The following is a 17,370-nucleotide window of genomic DNA, read 5'->3' as shown; positions in this document are numbered from 1 at the left end:
TTTCAGTCTTTTCTTTTTCAGTTCAAATTCGAAACAAAACAGACCATGACGTCATATATTTTCCCCAAGTTTCGGTTCTCCGAAATGTCCATTCGTGATATTTTCAACAGGACCGTCAAGGCGTGAAAATAAAACTTATGATAAACTGGAACAATCACTTTAGTGCGACTCATTAATGTTTTTAGCAGATCTGTAACCAATTCAGACTCCTGCAACATGACTGCCCCCCTCCTCCTCCTCTTATCTGTAGACGTTTACTACGCAACGCTCCGCTACATTAGCAGTGAAGAGATTTCCTGCTGACTGGAGCGCCCCAGCCGAGCTGATTAAAAACCGTCGTGAGCTTGAGCATCAGAAATGATTATAGCGTGCGCTCTGATTTGAGGTCAGGCGAAGAGGAAGCCAGCTGCCTGCTGCAGAGCCGACGCTACAGAGAACAGTTTGTCTGAAACCCTAGAAGGGAAGTAGAGCTTATTGGTGGTGAGGAGAAGTGAAAATGTGACCCCAGGTCTGAGTGAGAGGAGCAAGGATGACCTGTGGTTGGTGTGGGTGCTACGGACAGAGAGAGAGAGACAGACACTGACTGAACACCTGACACGGATCAGACCGAGTGCTGCTGTCATGGTCAGAGAGCACCAGGTGAGGTGAAGGGAGGTGAACACAGTGTTCCCACTAACGCCAGCAGTATCCAGCCATGGTTGAAATAACCTGATGTTCTGTTACCATGTTGAAATGTTCTGGATTTAACACGAGGAAGACTCTGAGCCATGTCCACAGCCAGGGCTGCTAATACACCCAACAGCAAAGTTTTATGCTTTTGAGTCTTGAAACTCCAACTGCATATGTAAATGTTAAGTTTTCCTTTTTTCCTTAATCCCAAGATTAAGGGAAAAATAGACTATTCTCTAAGGAATACGCACACAAAGTGCCATTCTTCGTAATGCTAATTGCTAATAGAATATGTTAATGTCACCTTATAATGTTAACTGTAATAATTTAGTTTTAAAACAGTCAATTTCTTTTCAACAGTGTGCCGGAATGTATATAAGGAACTGCCACTAATTGGAGGGAAGCTGGGGAAACATTCTGAATGCAGTTTTTAAATCTTCCTGTATTATTTTTTTCCTAAGAGTTCACTTGGGTATTAGCTAGCTTGCACTGCATAAAAATCGGACATTAGCCACGGTGCATCTCTAGTTTTAAGTGCACAGATTGGACACCATGTGCTTTATTTTTGGGCTCTGACTTTATAAATCTGTTGAAAAAAAGGCAGGACTCTGCTGGCTAATGGAAACACTGGCAGGTTAAAGCTTGGGAGCGGTCTTTATCCCATGTTGTCACCACACACTGACTAGCTAAGCTACAGCTACTGGCACCACTCCACCACACGCACTACGAGCTGAGGGGAATGTGGGATCACATCTCTACAGGTTGATTTTCCTCCTGGAATTACAAAATTCTAACTTAAAGTGATAAGGAAAATAACGGTGGTCCGCTTTCCCAGGGCGGCTAACTACTCGCCAAGTCGTCGTTTGGGCCGCGGGTCAGATGCCGTCACTCTGGGGGAGCCGGGGGTAAAACGGAGGAGTCAACACCATAAATAACAACAGAAACAAACAAAAAAAGAGGGGAAAAAAAGCAGACGTTAATGGAGAGAGAAATCTTTTGGTGAGTGAGCTTCAGAATGAAATGAGTGACTACTGCTGCGATGAGAAGATGTGAGACACAACAGGCATCATGACTGCAAACACACAGAGGAGGGTCACCTCTGATTGGTCAGAATCCTAAAGGCACTAAATGATTTCGGCAATTTGGCCCAAAAATATCCACACCCACAGACAGTTTTTTACTTTTAAATCCAAGGTGAATGTTTAGTTTGCCGATGGCTTTATTTTGGCTTCTAAAGGCTGGTGACAGCAGCAAAGCAGAATTAAATCAAAAATCTGTCATTGATTGCAAAAGATGTGTTATTTTGAACATATTCTTCATTAACATGTTCTTTTTCTATAAGAACAACATGTTACCCCCGTTTTACTGGTTTTTGTCACTTGTTTGGCACCAGCCAGTTTTGTTGAAAAAATAAATAAAAATCCACTTCAGTTTCAGTGTGAATAATTTTGGACAAAATGACTGAATGTCTGTGAAAATGCAGAATGATGAAGGATTTGTTGAGGTGCTGGCATGAAGTGGTTGAGAGAGCACTAAGCAGAACTACAGCTGGTGCAAATGCAGTTTAATGGGATGAGCTGCACTATGGGACTTAACAGAACCCCTTTCAGACATGCAAACCTCTGTGGTAGCGCCTTCATTGAAGAGCTCAAATATCTTTAAAAAGTTCAATGTCAAGGTTCTAGATCTCTGATTTCAGCAGAACAATGTATTCAAGACCTACATTTGTTGTTTCTTCGTCAAAGCTAAGCTCATGATTGCATATTAAGTAGGATTCAAATATTGTAAAATCAAGGTTGTGCGCAGCAAGCAAAACTATATTATGTGCTGAACATGTAAAAAGTCTAGATTTTTCCAGAACACTTTTCATCTTTTACCCTGGTGTCCCTAGTGAAAGAGAGAGACTGATTGGCTACAAGACGCTGAGAGCAGCTGAAACAGCAGTCATTAAGTTTTAAAACAATCAAAGCACTGATCAGCTTATGAGGCAGACCACAAGTGTTTTCTCCTCATACAACTGACTGAAACGGCACAGAAATATGATGCAAGATAAATTATCAACACAGAGAAAAAACACGCTAACATTAGCCTAGCACTGTCAAAAAAACATTGTAAAAAAAGAGTATACTAAAGACAGTCGCTGCGCTTCCATTACAAATGTGCGGAAATGTTTATCTGTATCCTGCCAACACAATTTTGCCATTGCGGTTTTTCTATTATATAAAATTAAGTTAAAATGTTGGAAGCATTTTTAGCTGGAGATGCATATTTTTCTACAAATTATTAAGCATTCACAAAAGGGATGCCATGCTATTGCTATCTAAGGCAATAAAATGTTGTTTTTTTTTAACTTAAAACATAAGATTCTTATTTTTTACGCATTTCTAATATTGTATAAAACAAGCTGAAGTAGTTCAAAGAAAAATCTGCCAAATGTGCCAATTTTTCTTGTACGATTAATCGATAAAGCACAAAAAATAAATGGGCAGAATAATCAATTACTAAAATAATCCGTTGCAGCCATAAAAGTTTGTTTAATTTCTGACAAAGTAAGCAGCGCGGTTCCAACAAACGTGAGAGGGGGCTGAATAGGTGGCGGCACACCTACAGGAAGTTACTGAGCTCATGTCTGAAAGGGGCTCCTGTGTGATGACGGCGACAGTTCCCACTCAGGTCCGCCATTACAGGACCAACAAAACTCCACAGAGGCTTTAACGCCTGATGGGCTCCAAAATGGAAACAGCTACAAGCAATGAAGATGGAAGCCAGAGGCCCACTACTGGGAGATGTTTCTTCATGAGCTTGAAATCCACAACAAACCAACCCACCAACAACAGAGTGTGTGAAATCAAGAGGAAAGAGACGTTAATGTTAAGTCGGGAACTGTCAACAGTTTTTCATAGCACTTTCCATGCATCTCCTTCTAACAGTCGTGGCCCAAGAGACAGGTGTGACAGTGTGGGGGGGAGGTAAAGGGGCGGGGCTAGTCACCAGGGGCTGCGTCTGCTGCTTGAGCTCCTCCAGATGCTCTAATATATTCTTCTTTGTGATGATGCCCAACACATTCCTGAAACACACACCTGTTACTCGGTACACTGCCCACAACAACAAATAAACAAAAAGAAAACAGCAGAGACACAAAGAGAACAAACAGCAGCAGCACAAATCATACACAACAAATAAATAACAGAAACAAAATGGACAATCTGAGGTTAAAAGTAAAATGCAAACTGAAAATTACACAACTGAATTTAAACAATGAACCACAAAAAAGTGACTTTTCACTTGTGATAATGAAGTATAAATAAATCATGATGAATCACGGTGATATTTTAGATTTTTCTGTCAATAAAACCAATAAGAAGACCAAAATCAGCAGACTGATGTAAACCAATGAATGGACAATAAGGGTTATTTCTACTATTTATTGTACCAGTTCACAACAGAAGCCTGCTGTAAAACAGCAAGTATGCTGTTTTCTTTTGAACTATCTTGATTTATTTGAATCTTTTCCTCTTAAAAGAATTAAATAAATAAACCAAAGGCCTCCTTGTAATTTGAGATAATGGTAAACGGAGCCAATTCATTTCTATTTACATGCAATTCAGTTTAGCTTCTTTTATCTACCTAAAATGAATAGAGTAACAAGGCTCAGCAAAAATGCATTTCATACATTTTTTACATTTTTATTCATAAAACATAAAATCCACACATTAACTCCGACCTAACCGCACTACTTTGTTTTGATTTATCAAATTAAAACCCTTTGAACTTTGATATTACAATTTAACAAAAGGGTATGGATACTTTGTCATTGTAAGTATTGAAAGACATGCTTGTTTTAGTCTTTTTCTAAAGTTTTATTGACAATTAAAGTATAGAATATCACCAACTTGTGATTGAAAACTGAAATAAAATGATTAAAAAAATATGAACAGAAAAAAAACACTGCTGCTCTGTTCCTGAGAGCTCATCTGATAAATTAACTATAATCAAGCACAACTTCTCCTTCCCACCAGCAGAGAGCGCTCTGCAAAACCAACTCCTTAAAAGCGTGGACGATAATAAATAAAACACTGGTGGTTCCAGTTGTTGAAAGAACAGCCAGAACATTCTTACATCTCGACCACGTTGGTTTTTTTGTTTCTTTTATTCATGTCACACAGCAACAAGTTTCACCAACTCTTTTGTCCCAAAACGTCACCTGTTGTGTTTGTGTAGTTAGTTTTTAGTCAGCAGCTCGAGGATTCTGCCTGTTACTGCTCAGTGAGGGGATTAAGAGAGTGCAGCACAGCAGTTAGGCCGAGCCATGCAGAACCTGAGAGGCCATGCAGCACCAGGCAGTGGGTACATGTGCTTCATGGTACACAGCGCCAAACCCTGACTGGTTAAGCAATCCTCCAGGAAGTGGGAGGGAGCGTGGGGCAGGGAGACACCCCCCTGCTCTTTGCCAGCGGTGTCCTACTTACCCGTTGTGAGTGACCAGACACTGCCTGAGCCCCAGCTTTCTGAAAATGTCCACCACGATCTCCATCGGGGTGTGGTCGGTGACGGTAAAGGGGCTCATGTCCAGGATGGAGCGCAGCTTGAGGGGCCGGGGGCTGTCGGCTGGCAGGGTGGGTGCATGCTGGGTGAAGTACACCCTCGAGTTCAACATGATGCCCTCCTGCTTGCGGCGAGCGTTTTCTGTTGGGATGAAAAAAATATATACATTTAGAGCTTCATGTTTTGTCCCAATTTGGTTATTCAGGGTTTCTGCAAATCTAGTTAAGTTTAAGACTTTTAAAGACCTTTTTGAATTTAAGTTAAAGACCTGGACACGACAGAAAAGTATAAAAGAAAATCTCATATTTCAGTACTTGTATATATTCTCAGCTGTATTTCCCTCAAAGGTAACAACAAATAGTATTTCAACTTTGTTAAAAAGAAATCTTCAATAGGCAAGTCTGGTGCTTACCCACTGTGTTTAAGATCCACTAATCCTCCAACTTCAGAGTTTTTGCCGCACCAAATGCTGCTCTTAGATCAATGCTAGCAGAAGCATCACTAACCATTTTCTGTGCCAAGCTTTCTTTTGTTTCTTGCAGAGAATGCACATAGCAACGTATGGGTCAGCAAGTGAGCTGATGGCAAAGACGAATGTCGTCCGGCCAACTGGCAATTTGGACTTAAACCATGATAGACCCAAGCTGGCTAGCTAGTATGACTATATTAGCAGCTAGTTAGCGGTAGCATGAACAGAATGTCATGAAGATATCTGTTGCCTGACAGAAAAGTCTTGAGACAAAAAAAATTTAAATCCTTAAATAGTCCTGCTGCAGCAAAATTCAAGACCTGGATGTAAGGTATTTAAGACCAACTTACATTTAAAAAAATATGAATTTAGGACATTTTGATGCGTTAATTTATATACGTCAATTTAAGACTTTTTAAGGATGCACAAACACCCTGTTATTTTAATATTTTAACAACATTTTCTTTAACTTATGATCTTCTTTTGCAGTTTTACCTATAGCAATAGTGATGTCCCTGCGCAGAGCGAAGCCCACCAGTCTCTGCGACTCCTTGGACACGATCACTGGGAAACCATTACAACTGGTTTCATTGATGATGCCCTGCAGCTCCTCGACCGTCAGGTCGTCCTGCGTCAGCACCGCCAGCGGCGGGTCGCTGCTCCGGGGCCTCATCACGTCTCTGGCCAGCGTGGTGTGCGTGAACTCCTCCTTGGCGTCCAGGAAGGGGTATCCGTTCAGACGGATATGAGCCTCGTAGATTCCCTCGCGGCCGAACGCGTCGCCCACCCATTTGCTGGTCATGACGGCGGCCATGAGGGGGACGATGTATTCCAGGCCGCCGGTCAGTTCGAACACGATGACCACCAGTGAGACAGTCATACGGGTCACGCCACCTACGGCACAGAGGAGACACATTTAAAACGCAGGAAGAACAGTCAAATCTAATAGGAATACGACCTTTACATACGAAGAGAATATAACTTTATGACTAGGATTTAAACTCTCATTTCGCTGCTTTTAGATTGAGATTATGGATTATAATGTGGCAAATATAAAAAGTTCAAGTTTTATTAATATTTTTTCAACACTATGTAATTATGCACAGCAGCACAAGAGTGGAGTTTGCATCGTTGTTCATACTACTGACTCATGTGACAGCTTTTCGATTTCTGTGTAAACGGTTTTCGACCCCAAAGCCACGTCCCACAGCGTTATAACGGATGCTGGGCGACTTTAAAGTTTATTCAGGAACGGGTGCCAACATAAGTCAGAACCAGCAGTGATTTCATGATGATAGGAACACATTTCATTCATAATTTCATAATTCAGATTTTTTCCCCAGCCATTATTTACGTCTGGTATGGCTTCTTCTGCCGCAAAATTATAATGCATATCAATGACGTAAAAGTCAGAGTAAATGGGACACGACTGTACCTACTGCAAACACTTTATAAAAAATTGGATATGTATCCAATTTAGTTCCAATTATGGAAGTGGCACATATCTGATTTCTTTGAGGTTGAAAATATTGGAATTGGGTCGTTCAGACTTCAGAGTCAGATATGGGACCCATATGGGCAAAAATATCCAATTTACATTCATCTGCTGTGTGAATGTAGTCTTAGATAACTTAAACCATCTCTGATACATAAAACTTACAGGAGTCTTTCCTTAGTAACATTAACTTAAAAAAAAGGACGTCCACGGACGTACAACGTATTACTCTTGGGTTACCCACCCAAACACGCTGCGGCCCCCACCATGGCGTAGAGGCCCGGAGTGATGCAGTCGGCTCCGACCTCGCACCACTCTTTGAACAGGAACCAGTCGTGGTGGTAATACGCCAGCTGCTCCATGGCGATGCCGACAATTCGCCCTGCGATTGCTCCAATGGCCATGCTGGGGATGAACAAGCCTGACGGTACCTAAAGGACGAGACGCAGTGAGGGTTTTCAGGTGACGTTACAGATAAGGCAGGAAAAACATCAACCTCCTTCAGGGAAAACATCCTGCAGCGCATCACCTTCAGTCCAAATGTGAATATAGTCATGATGATTTTAAAGATGAGCGCCAGGCAGAGCTGCCACATGGCTGAGTAGAGGCCCGGCTCCGCCGGCTGGTTGGGGTTGTCCGTGTAAGCGGTGCTGCCGTTCATCTGGCTGCGGTACTGGCACAGCTGGGAGGATTCCAGCGGGCCGCAGTCGGTGAACAGCTCTTTGATCAGCTCACTGGTGTTCTGACGGGTGTAGGGGTTAGGGAAAGCGACCACCGCTGTGATGGCAGCCACCAGGATCACCTCCAACACAGGGTACTTCCCTAAAGAGAGAGACAGCAGCGTCAGAGTAGAAGATATATAAAAACTCTTCACATAGCCTGAAGTCTGACCTAAACCTTCTGGGTTCAGAGAAAAACTGGTTTGAGGTGACCCATGAATAAAAACCAGGGTTTATGCAGGCTCCATCGATTCAAATTTAAGACCTATTAAGATCACTATGAATAAAATGTAAGACCTATAACTCAACAGAGATATATGAAAGAAATGCAGGGGACCAAAACCGTGAAACTTCAAGCTGCTTGTTGTGGCAGCAGCTTTGTTCTTCTCACATAATAGAAGTGCCATATGCTAGCCACTAATGGTTTGCTTGTTTGTTTTCTTGCTAGCTACCAAGCATTAGCAGCTTGTTAGCAGTAGCCTTAACTGCTTTGAGTCAGAGAACACAGTGAGCAAAGACGTTGACTCAAACGTTTATCTGATAGAAAAGTCCCACGTGAAAAAAAACAACATAGAATAGATTAAATAGTCCTGCTATGACAAAACATAAGACCCCTGATTAATGAATTTAGGGCCAACTTACATTTTCTTTAACAACTTTAAGGCATTTTAAGGCCTTAATTTAAAAAATGGCCTTAAGACTATTGAAGGATGCATAGACATCATGTAAACACTGGTGTTTGTATCCAGAATCCAGCTATGCTTACCAAAGCGTGTGGACTTGCGTCTCCGGCACCAGGCGATGTTGGCTCGGATAAAGAAGGCGCCCCAGAGTCCTCCGAACACCCCCAGAAGGATGAAGGGGATGAGCTCAAAGAGGTACCAGGGAGTGTGGTACTCCACGTAGAACAGCACCAGGCGGCTGTTACCGAAGGGGTTGATGGAGCGCAGCACGAAGGCCGCCACCAGTGCGGCAAAGAAGGAGCGCCACAGGGTCTTCAGAGGGAAGTAGTAGCTCACCTGCAGGAAGGGAGCCCAGTTTGGAGAGTTCAAGTTTGACGTTGTGATTCAAAAGTAGAAAAATGACACTGAAGACCGGACCTACCTCTTCCAAGCTGAACAGAACTCCTCCAATCGGTGCTCCAAAAGCTACAGAGACCCCAGCAGCCGAGGCAGCCGACAGAACCTGAGAGAGTTAAACACTAAGTTTCTACGCACCACAAATCTGGAACACACTACCAGAAAACTGCAAAGATGCTGAAACACTGAGTTCCTTAAAACCGAAGCCACCATTTTGGAGTTGTCTTTGATCAGCAGTAAATGAAACATTGCTCAACATATTTGATGTATGTTTGCTTGATGATGGCACTCAAAATCTTCTGTTTTGTTGCTGAATTAATAATGTTTATGTTGTAAACCACTTTGAGCTTGTTGCTGAAATGTGTAATAGAAACAAACTAGACTTAAAACCCAACAGCTCAAACACCAAACGTCTGCTCCCTCACCTCTCGCTTCTTGGCCTCGTTCTTGCTGTACTTTGGGAAGAGGTAGGAAAAGATGTTCCCGCAGCAGCAGGCCACGTGGACCAGGGGCCCCTCCTTCCCCAGGCTGAGCCCCGACGCCACCGCCAGCACCAGAGTGATGGTCTTAATCATCAGGGTCCACTTACCCAAGTAGCCCCGGATGATGAACCCACTCAGGATTGTCTTGATCTGTGTGCAGAGAAGAGCAGAGTGGGAGAGGTGAAGCTGATCTGTACCATGCTAAACACTTTGGTTTTACATTTCTCTGTTACCACTGTGGTAAACTTAATTAAAATACAAACTCAAAAGAAAAACAAACATGAACTAGTAAAAGAAAACTGTGTTATTTCAGGGTTTTCTGCAGGTTTCAGTAATTCAAATTTAAGACTTTAAGACCTTTTTTAATGCCATCTTCAATTAAATTTAAGACCCCATAAGACAATAAATATAAGGGATGGATGGGAGGCCTTGCTGCTTTGTGCTTCTCACTCTACATACAGTACTCTACAGCTTTGAGCCCCGTGGTTCCAAGCTTAAAAGTTCTTTTGAACCCAGTCTTGTATGGGTTCGCGAACACAAACGTCGTCCAGCCAATTGGCGATAAATTTTCACTTACCCATGACATACGACAAAAAGCCAGCTAGCCAGCAAAGGTAAACTAGCAGCTAGTTACAGATAGCCGCAACTACCTCAAGTAACAGAACAGAAGTTTGTGTGGGACTCAAACTTTTGCCTGACAGAGAAATCCCTCAAGAAAAAAAAAAGAAACCTAGTAAAAGATTCTGCCACGACAAACTTAAGACTTGTGATTTAGATATTTAAGACTCACTTTTTAAAAAATTGCTTTAAAGCCTTATTTTAGACACCAAATTTATGACTTTTTAAGGACCCTGAATTAGCACCCACACAAAATAACCTAATGTGGGAAACACTAAGAGATGTGCTCATAAAAACCTCCCCAACTTGCTTCAACTTAAAAAAAAAAAAAAAAAAAAAAAGGTAACTGAAATACAGCAGGGGAAAGTCTGAACTGTGTTTTTGTAAAGAGATTTACACTGTTCTCCTCACCTCTGGGATTCCTGAGCCGCAGGCATATGGAGCAAAAACCTTGACCAGACAGACGGCCAGGAAGGCGAAGGACAGAGCCCAGTAGATGTACATGAAGTAGTTCATGATGTAAGAGCCGGGGCCCTGCAGAGAGAGGGGTCATGACCTGAAAACTCTTTCACCATATGCACACAATTATATACAAAAATAATCTCCACTGCTGGGTTCAAATCATGAACCGACTGGTAGTCAGTGTCAACGTGAGAAGCTTTTTAATAGTTAAATATCCCAAAAATCTAAAGCAGGTGATTAATTTTAAAACTCCATTGTGATGGAGTTTTAATGCATCTTCACATTTTGAAAGGCTTGTAATCATAGCAAAGTTTAACTAAGCAAATGATGAGACTTTCAGCTGCTTCCATTCACTACTTGTGAAAATGGAATGATATTTAAACAATATATGCCCTTTAAGACACATAAATTATACATTTTAGGTATAAAAGAAGACTGGTCTATCAGTCTACCTCGGCCTGTCCCAATATTAGTTCGGCCCAGCTCTTCCACTGAGGACATTTGTCCCTCTCAGCGAAGGTGGTCTCATTGGACGTCCAGCAGCACTGCTCGTGGTTGAACCACATGGCGCTCAGACAAACACCTTCCTTCAGGTCATTCATCCAATCAGCAGCAATGTCAATCAGGCCAGCCAAAGCACCTGACGGAGGGACAGAAACAGGAAGGAGGAAGTAGGGAGAGAAGACGGAGGCAGGGAGGAGACAGAAAGCGGGAAGAGGGGAAAAAAAATAAAAAGAGGAATGATGTGAAAGTTAGTTTGCCTGTTTTTAATTCAGACACAAGCTACAAAAACGATCGGCGACTCAAAATCCTCCTGACGTTTACAGCAGACAGTCTTTGGTTTAACATGACGTTGGATTAGAGTCAGTGATTTTCTGAAACTGTTCCATAGTTTTAACTGTTAAAGCCTCATGTAAGATGAATACTACCACTAATCCTTTCTTTCGACTTTAAAATTACGTTATTCTACAGTCTTTAAAATTCGTTCTTGAGGAATAAACTACCTGCAGTGACAAAATGTAATTTATATTTTTGAAAGGGATTATATGAAACGCTATCCAACACCAAATTTAAAAATAAACAAACACAAATAAAGCCAACACATTTTTATTTTTTCAGCAGCTGGATTGTATTTTAAAGCAAAGACTGGCGGCAAGGTTGCCCCGCTCTATTTTTTGCAAACAGTACGTGGCTGGATTTTTACAGCCGTGACGACTGGACTGTGTCTGGCGATGCTCTGCAGAACGATGCGCTGGTAAGAAGTGAGATCAGAAGATAAGGAGGGGAAACAGCAGAGGATGCCTCGGACGGAGCACGTGAGAGTCACCAGCACAGGAGATACGGGCCGTCCGTTTCTTCGTTGGGCGAGTTCGTTACCTGATGCCAAGCCGGTGAGCGTCACGACCAGCCACCCGGACCAGGCGTCGTACAGGCTCTTGGTGAACTCCCATGCCGACTCTTTCTTCTTGCTGTTGATCTGTGCAGACACGATGAGGCAAATTGAAACTAATTAAAAGGCATAAAAAACAAACAAACAACAAAAAAAAACCCAGACTGATATGAAAGTAGGTCAAAGGTTGGGAAACGACTCCGGTTAGAAGCAGCTCTGTAATCTGCTGCAGGTTTTCTGGCCTGATTTCCACTGTTGATTTAATGAAGCGGTTTACTACAGCACTTCCTGTACGCCAGGCACGACCGGGTCATAAAAACACAGTATTCAAATATCATTTAAAGTCTTATCAGCATCCAAACGTCCTGCACTGAAACATGTGTGGAAAGATTGCCAAGACAATGAGTCAACATTTGAGCAAGGTGTTGAAACAAAGAGGCAGGGGGAAAGAACGGTGTGTTCATGAGAGAGTAAAATATGTTGATTTAAACTGGGATGAAAGCGATAACAAAAAAATCCCCACATAAAATCCAGACAATGAAACGAATGCGTTTGTTTTTTTGTTTGCAAGTTTTAGTAGAATTTGAGACTTTTATTATGACATACAGTACGTTAAATTTTTTCCACATTTTGTTGTTCTACAGACAAATATGTCATTATGATCATTTGGGGTTTTTTTTGGAGTGTTTGCAAATTTATTAAAGATAGAAGCCCCTCAAAAACAAACAAACAAACGTTGGCAGCAATTACAGCATCAAATCTTTTTGAATATGAAGCCGCAGTCTTAGCTCACCTGTCCTTTACAAAACATTTAAACGTTTTACGATGTTGTATTTCCATTTTTTTTAACAGTTTGGCAATGTTTATAAAGTAACTTCCTTTGATATTTTAACCCACAATTGTATGTTCTCATTTTGATCCAGGCTTTGTAAAGTGGAAATAAAACATCTCTCATGTTTTTCGCTTTGTACAGAACTGGTTGGTTCTTCTTGAATGTTTTTAATGTTTTTTACGAGTTCCTCTCGGTGTTCTCACCTTCCTGTGTCTCTCGCGATCCTTGCACTTCTCGCGAACCCAGTCGATGGTGTGGAAGTCGTCGTACGTTCCCACTCCTGGAATGGGCTCCTCCAGGAAGTCCAACAGATGGGTGGTACTACTGGCTGCCCCGCCGCCATTAGACATGGCGTAGTTAGAGCCTGAAGAACAAAAAAAAAACAAACAGAGGGAGTAAGAGTTTGTACTAATCCACATGACAGTTTCTGTTCGGTTCAGTGGGAAACACATTAATTGAAAAAAACCTGTGGAAAAAAATAGTAAAAAAACACAGACAGTTTTAAGGCTTTTAATGAACAATTGCAATTTATTGCGTCAACGATAAAAACCCTACATTAAATGTCCACCCCTACAGAATTAAATTATTTCAGTTTTATGTCTTTACGTCACAGAGAATCAGACATAACTTTCATAAATCCTGACTGAAAAGCCTTCTTGTGGCATTTGAGACTGTAAAACCGCCTAGTTCTGAAGACACCAAGTATTCATGAGCCACACAAAGACACTGTTGTGTGTTTTACTGAAGGGAGACAACAAAGACAAAGTGAGGCATGTAGCAGGGATTCAACTCGTTTGTCCTGCTTTCAGCAATATCAGCCTGATTCGCATAAATATGGGTGTCCAAGTTCTGATCCGTGACTTTTAAAAACAGAACTCACAGCCGGGCCGCACTAAACAAACGCACACACCTACTGGCTCAATCACGTTGAGATTAACAGTGCTATTTACAGGATGTCCGCCCAGTCTTAAAAGGTCTTAAATACATGCATCTAAAATTAAGGCCTTAAATTTATGAGGGGGGAAAAAGTAAGGCGGCTTTAAATAAGTCAACCATATCTTAAATTTTGACGCGGTGAGACCATTTGATCTCATATATTCTATGTAGTTAAATTTTTTGGTGAGATTTTTCTATCAGGCAAATATCTGAGTCACCCGCACACATCTTCACTGCGTTCTGTGACTCAAGACGGTTCAGGCTACCGCTAACTAGCTGTTAACATACCCTTGCTAGCTAGCTAGCTAGCAAGCTTTTTGCGTCTATCTGGTACAAGTGTAAATTTACACTTGTACCAGATATTTACAATTTACATTTTGGCTGGTTGTCATTGACTCACCCACACAAGGTTAGGTTCATCATGTACAAAAAAAAGCTTGGTACTACTAATATATAGAACATGATTTCCTTTTGTACATTTCTATTGTGATACAGGTCTTAAATGTGATTCATAATTGCTTTTAAAAGCCTTAAATCTGAGTTGTTGGTGAAACCTACAGAAACCCTAATTTACAGGAGACTATAAAGAACACGGAGTAACATGATCTTTGAGGTGCGAGAGCCAATAAATCTGAAATGAACCGATTCATTCAAAACCTTCTATTGCAGCTGTGTCTTTAATGAGATTCTTGGTCTATATTCTTAATGTGACCAGTTGTGATAAATCACTGGTTTATTCAGACAGGTGTGTCCTACATGAGTGAAGGTTGCATTTTTTCGACGTCCTGCACTGAGCCGCCAGCTGGAAGCAGAGGATGCTACTGAGGGTTTGTCAGCTGCTACAAAACTCACTGTGTGTCGCATAAACTCAAAGTTCAGCGCAGAATCCTTTGCACTAAAGCTAGAGCTGAGCAAGAACGCTTCAAATAAGCTTAAAATAATTTATTTCACCATATAGTGAAATAAAAAAAGCTATTAGTATTTTTTATAAAAGTTCAAACACTGCTAGACTCATCGCAATATGTTTAGTATCTCTCTGACTGTAAAATTAGAATGAAATGTGTTGATTTTAGGCCAAACACAGATGCAAGGTTTCTTCTTTATTTACTAAAACCGTCCTTTCCGTCTGAATACCTCAGAGATAGTTCATGTTCAGGCAAATGTCTGAAGGCCGTGCTTCTTCTTCTCTTGCTCCGTTTATTAAAACCCACTGGACGGCAAGATGAGTGAGACATCTAAAGGCTAGAGGATCTTTGAGAATCTCCTTGTTGGTGCAAAAATCTGATTTTAGAACTGTGAAGACGTTGGATTTTCCACAGGTGCAGCTACAGCACCTTGCTGTGGTTTCAATGTCTCTTTTTCATGCAACATTTTATTACGTTTTAACAGAACCAAACACAAATCAGTGCAGGAATATAATTAATGATTTCTTTTTACAAATAAAACGTCTTTACTCAAAATAAAATCCAATGCAATCAATTACCCTTAGAAGTCACTCAATTAGCAAACTGAGTTGAGCTGTGTGTGATTTAATCTGAGCATAAAGGCAGCTGTGCTATAAACACCTCAAAGTGTTATAGGAGAACATCAGTGAACAAACATGAAGATCTTTCTACAGGACAACTATGAGTCGACTTCGCAAATCTTAAGCATTGCTACAGAAGCTGATAGAAAAAACTGCAGTGGAACAGTTTAGATCAAAGCATATTTGTGTGTTGGAGTGGCCCAGTCAAAGTCCAGAGCTAAATCTTACTGAGAATCTGCTGCACAGCTGTGTTCAGAGACAGTCTCCATCCAAATCTGAGTGAGCTTGAAGGGTTTTCTTAAGAAAATGAATCTCTAGATGTGCAGCAAAACCCAATGAGACTTGGCATTGGGCGACTGAATCGGAAAACATGCCACGGATATTTTTCAAGTGTGTAAACCATGTATCTCAGTCGTTTTGCTTCAAAGCTACGCTCTACTTTGTGCTGCTTTATCTCATCAAACCCCAGTTTAAAAAAAACAGTCATTGTGGCTGTATTGTGAGAAAGGGCAATCAAGTAGAAGGGATATTCCTTTTATTTGGCATTCCTGCAGTTTTATCAGGGTAATTACCATCAGAGATATGTTTGTTCATAGCTATTAATCCCCCCCAATCCGCACTAAACTTAAAAACAAACATAAGCGATTTGAACAAGAGTCATAAACGTGGCCATAAAGCAGCATCAGAGCAACATGATTCATGGTAATAGGCTGATATCGACACACCACCAACAATGCTCGACAATTGGCAGGAAATTCTTCCGCTACAATATCATCCCTGATTTGTATCCTGAGACCAGAAATGAACATTTATTGGGAAGAAAATGTATAATGTCCTGAGCTGCATTTCTGTTTAAAAAAAGGAGGAGAAAACCAAGAGTGAAATTAGGATTTTCTGAATTTTAACTTTAAAATATGAGCATAAAATTGGATTGTGTGTTATTTTCTATAAAATATTTCTTGAGGAAGGTGTGGGAATAAAACCTGGGACCAGATAAGGAAGAGTATTATTTCTTAGGACTTGGTCGTTGACTCCTTTCCTCTCCCACCTGTGTGTGGGAGAGGAAAGGAGGGCGGAGACAATTAGCATCATATAATTAGCATAATTAGTTTAGACTTTTCTCTAGGAACCTGTACCTGTAAACAAACCTTCTGTACTCAAAACAAGCAAGAAAGTGGTGTGGTATTCTCAGTTCATCAGCAGATATACTGTAAGCTAGTGCTACTACGCAGTGATGATCAAATTTCCTTTGAATCATCAGATTCAACGTACAGGAGAGTGTTTACAGGAGTGACTCAAAATATCACAAGTTTAAAAAACAAAAAAAAAAAAAACACCATCGAGTTCTTATTCTGGAGCCAGTGCAATTTAAAGTTATTAATCTGAACAAAAACACTTATCTCTTGCCCAACATTAGCTCTCAGACTTAATAACAGAACAAAATTATAATCTGTGTTGTATTCCAGAAGTCTATAAGTGTGTGTGTTTATAAGGAGAATATTCCCAAGTTTGTTCATATAACATTATGTTGTTGTTTTACTTGTTAAAATGATCTGATGGGTGTCACTGATTTCCACAAATTACATATGAATAAGGATTAAGCAGAATATTTTATGATTTTAATAAAAGGTCAACCCGTTTTGTAAAATTTCCAACAAGTAAAAACAATGAGAAACAATAAAATAAGTAGCACTGAGCAGGAGTCATTTTACAGTGTTTGTCAGCAATCCTGCTGAAACTGCTGCAATAACAATTCATATTCATGTCCACTCTATTGGATCTTCACAAATTTCTGTTTATCCTGGAATATGTGAGCATCACTAAATAAAAAGACGACAAGAATGAACTGATTTCCATTGGACTCTGTATTATCAGATTGTAACTGTGATGCCTTGAAATGATGTCTGTGTAAAACTCCATATTTTTCTTCACTGTGGCTGCACCAGGATGGCAAATTACAGCCATCTAAACAATAAAAAATGACCAAAAATACAAGCAGTTTGGTGATTCAATATAACAATTTGGCACGACAAATTAACGTTTAATGACCGTGAGCAAACAACACTTTTACGATTTGAAAAACCATTTTAAAGCAAAAATGACCTTTTCTAGTCAAAGAAAAGCCATCGAAGTGTTGAGATAAATCAGA

The 17,370-nt window shown here is 40.7% G+C and overlaps 1 protein-coding gene across 5 annotated transcripts in view; it reads right to left on the bottom strand.

Annotated features, from left to right (window-relative positions):
• The window catches only part of clcn3 (chloride channel 3), a 39,998-nt gene that overhangs the window by 4,048 nt on the left and 18,580 nt on the right, over window positions 1–17,370 (bottom strand). For 2 of the 5 annotated variants that reach the window (XM_028038155.1, XM_028038156.1), the window contains 12 exons: window positions 12,964–13,124; window positions 11,916–12,015; window positions 10,991–11,178; window positions 10,488–10,610; window positions 9,402–9,608; window positions 9,002–9,082; window positions 8,664–8,916; window positions 7,708–8,000; window positions 7,423–7,609; window positions 6,179–6,577; window positions 5,139–5,355; window positions 3,661–3,736 (listed from right to left, as the gene is read on the bottom strand). In XM_028038155.1, the coding sequence (XP_027893956.1) occupies window positions 3,661–3,736; window positions 5,139–5,355; window positions 6,179–6,577; window positions 7,423–7,609; window positions 7,708–8,000; window positions 8,664–8,916; window positions 9,002–9,082; window positions 9,402–9,608; window positions 10,488–10,610; window positions 10,991–11,178; window positions 11,916–12,015; window positions 12,964–13,124 (2,285 nt within the window). Of the gene's footprint in view, window positions 1–1,521; window positions 1,560–3,660; window positions 3,737–5,138; window positions 5,356–6,178; window positions 6,578–7,422; window positions 7,610–7,707; window positions 8,001–8,663; window positions 8,917–9,001; window positions 9,083–9,401; window positions 9,609–10,487; window positions 10,611–10,990; window positions 11,179–11,915; window positions 12,016–12,963; window positions 13,125–17,370 lie in introns of all 5 variants that reach the window. The other 3 variants (XM_028038157.1, XM_028038159.1, XM_028038158.1) reach the window with 2 other exon arrangements.

This window comes from Xiphophorus couchianus, chromosome 14, assembly GCF_001444195.1.
Source record: "Xiphophorus couchianus chromosome 14, X_couchianus-1.0, whole genome shotgun sequence".
In the NCBI taxonomy this organism is placed as follows: Eukaryota; Metazoa; Chordata; class Actinopteri; order Cyprinodontiformes; family Poeciliidae; genus Xiphophorus; species Xiphophorus couchianus.
This window is presented reverse-complemented; position numbering and strand designations above follow the sequence as displayed.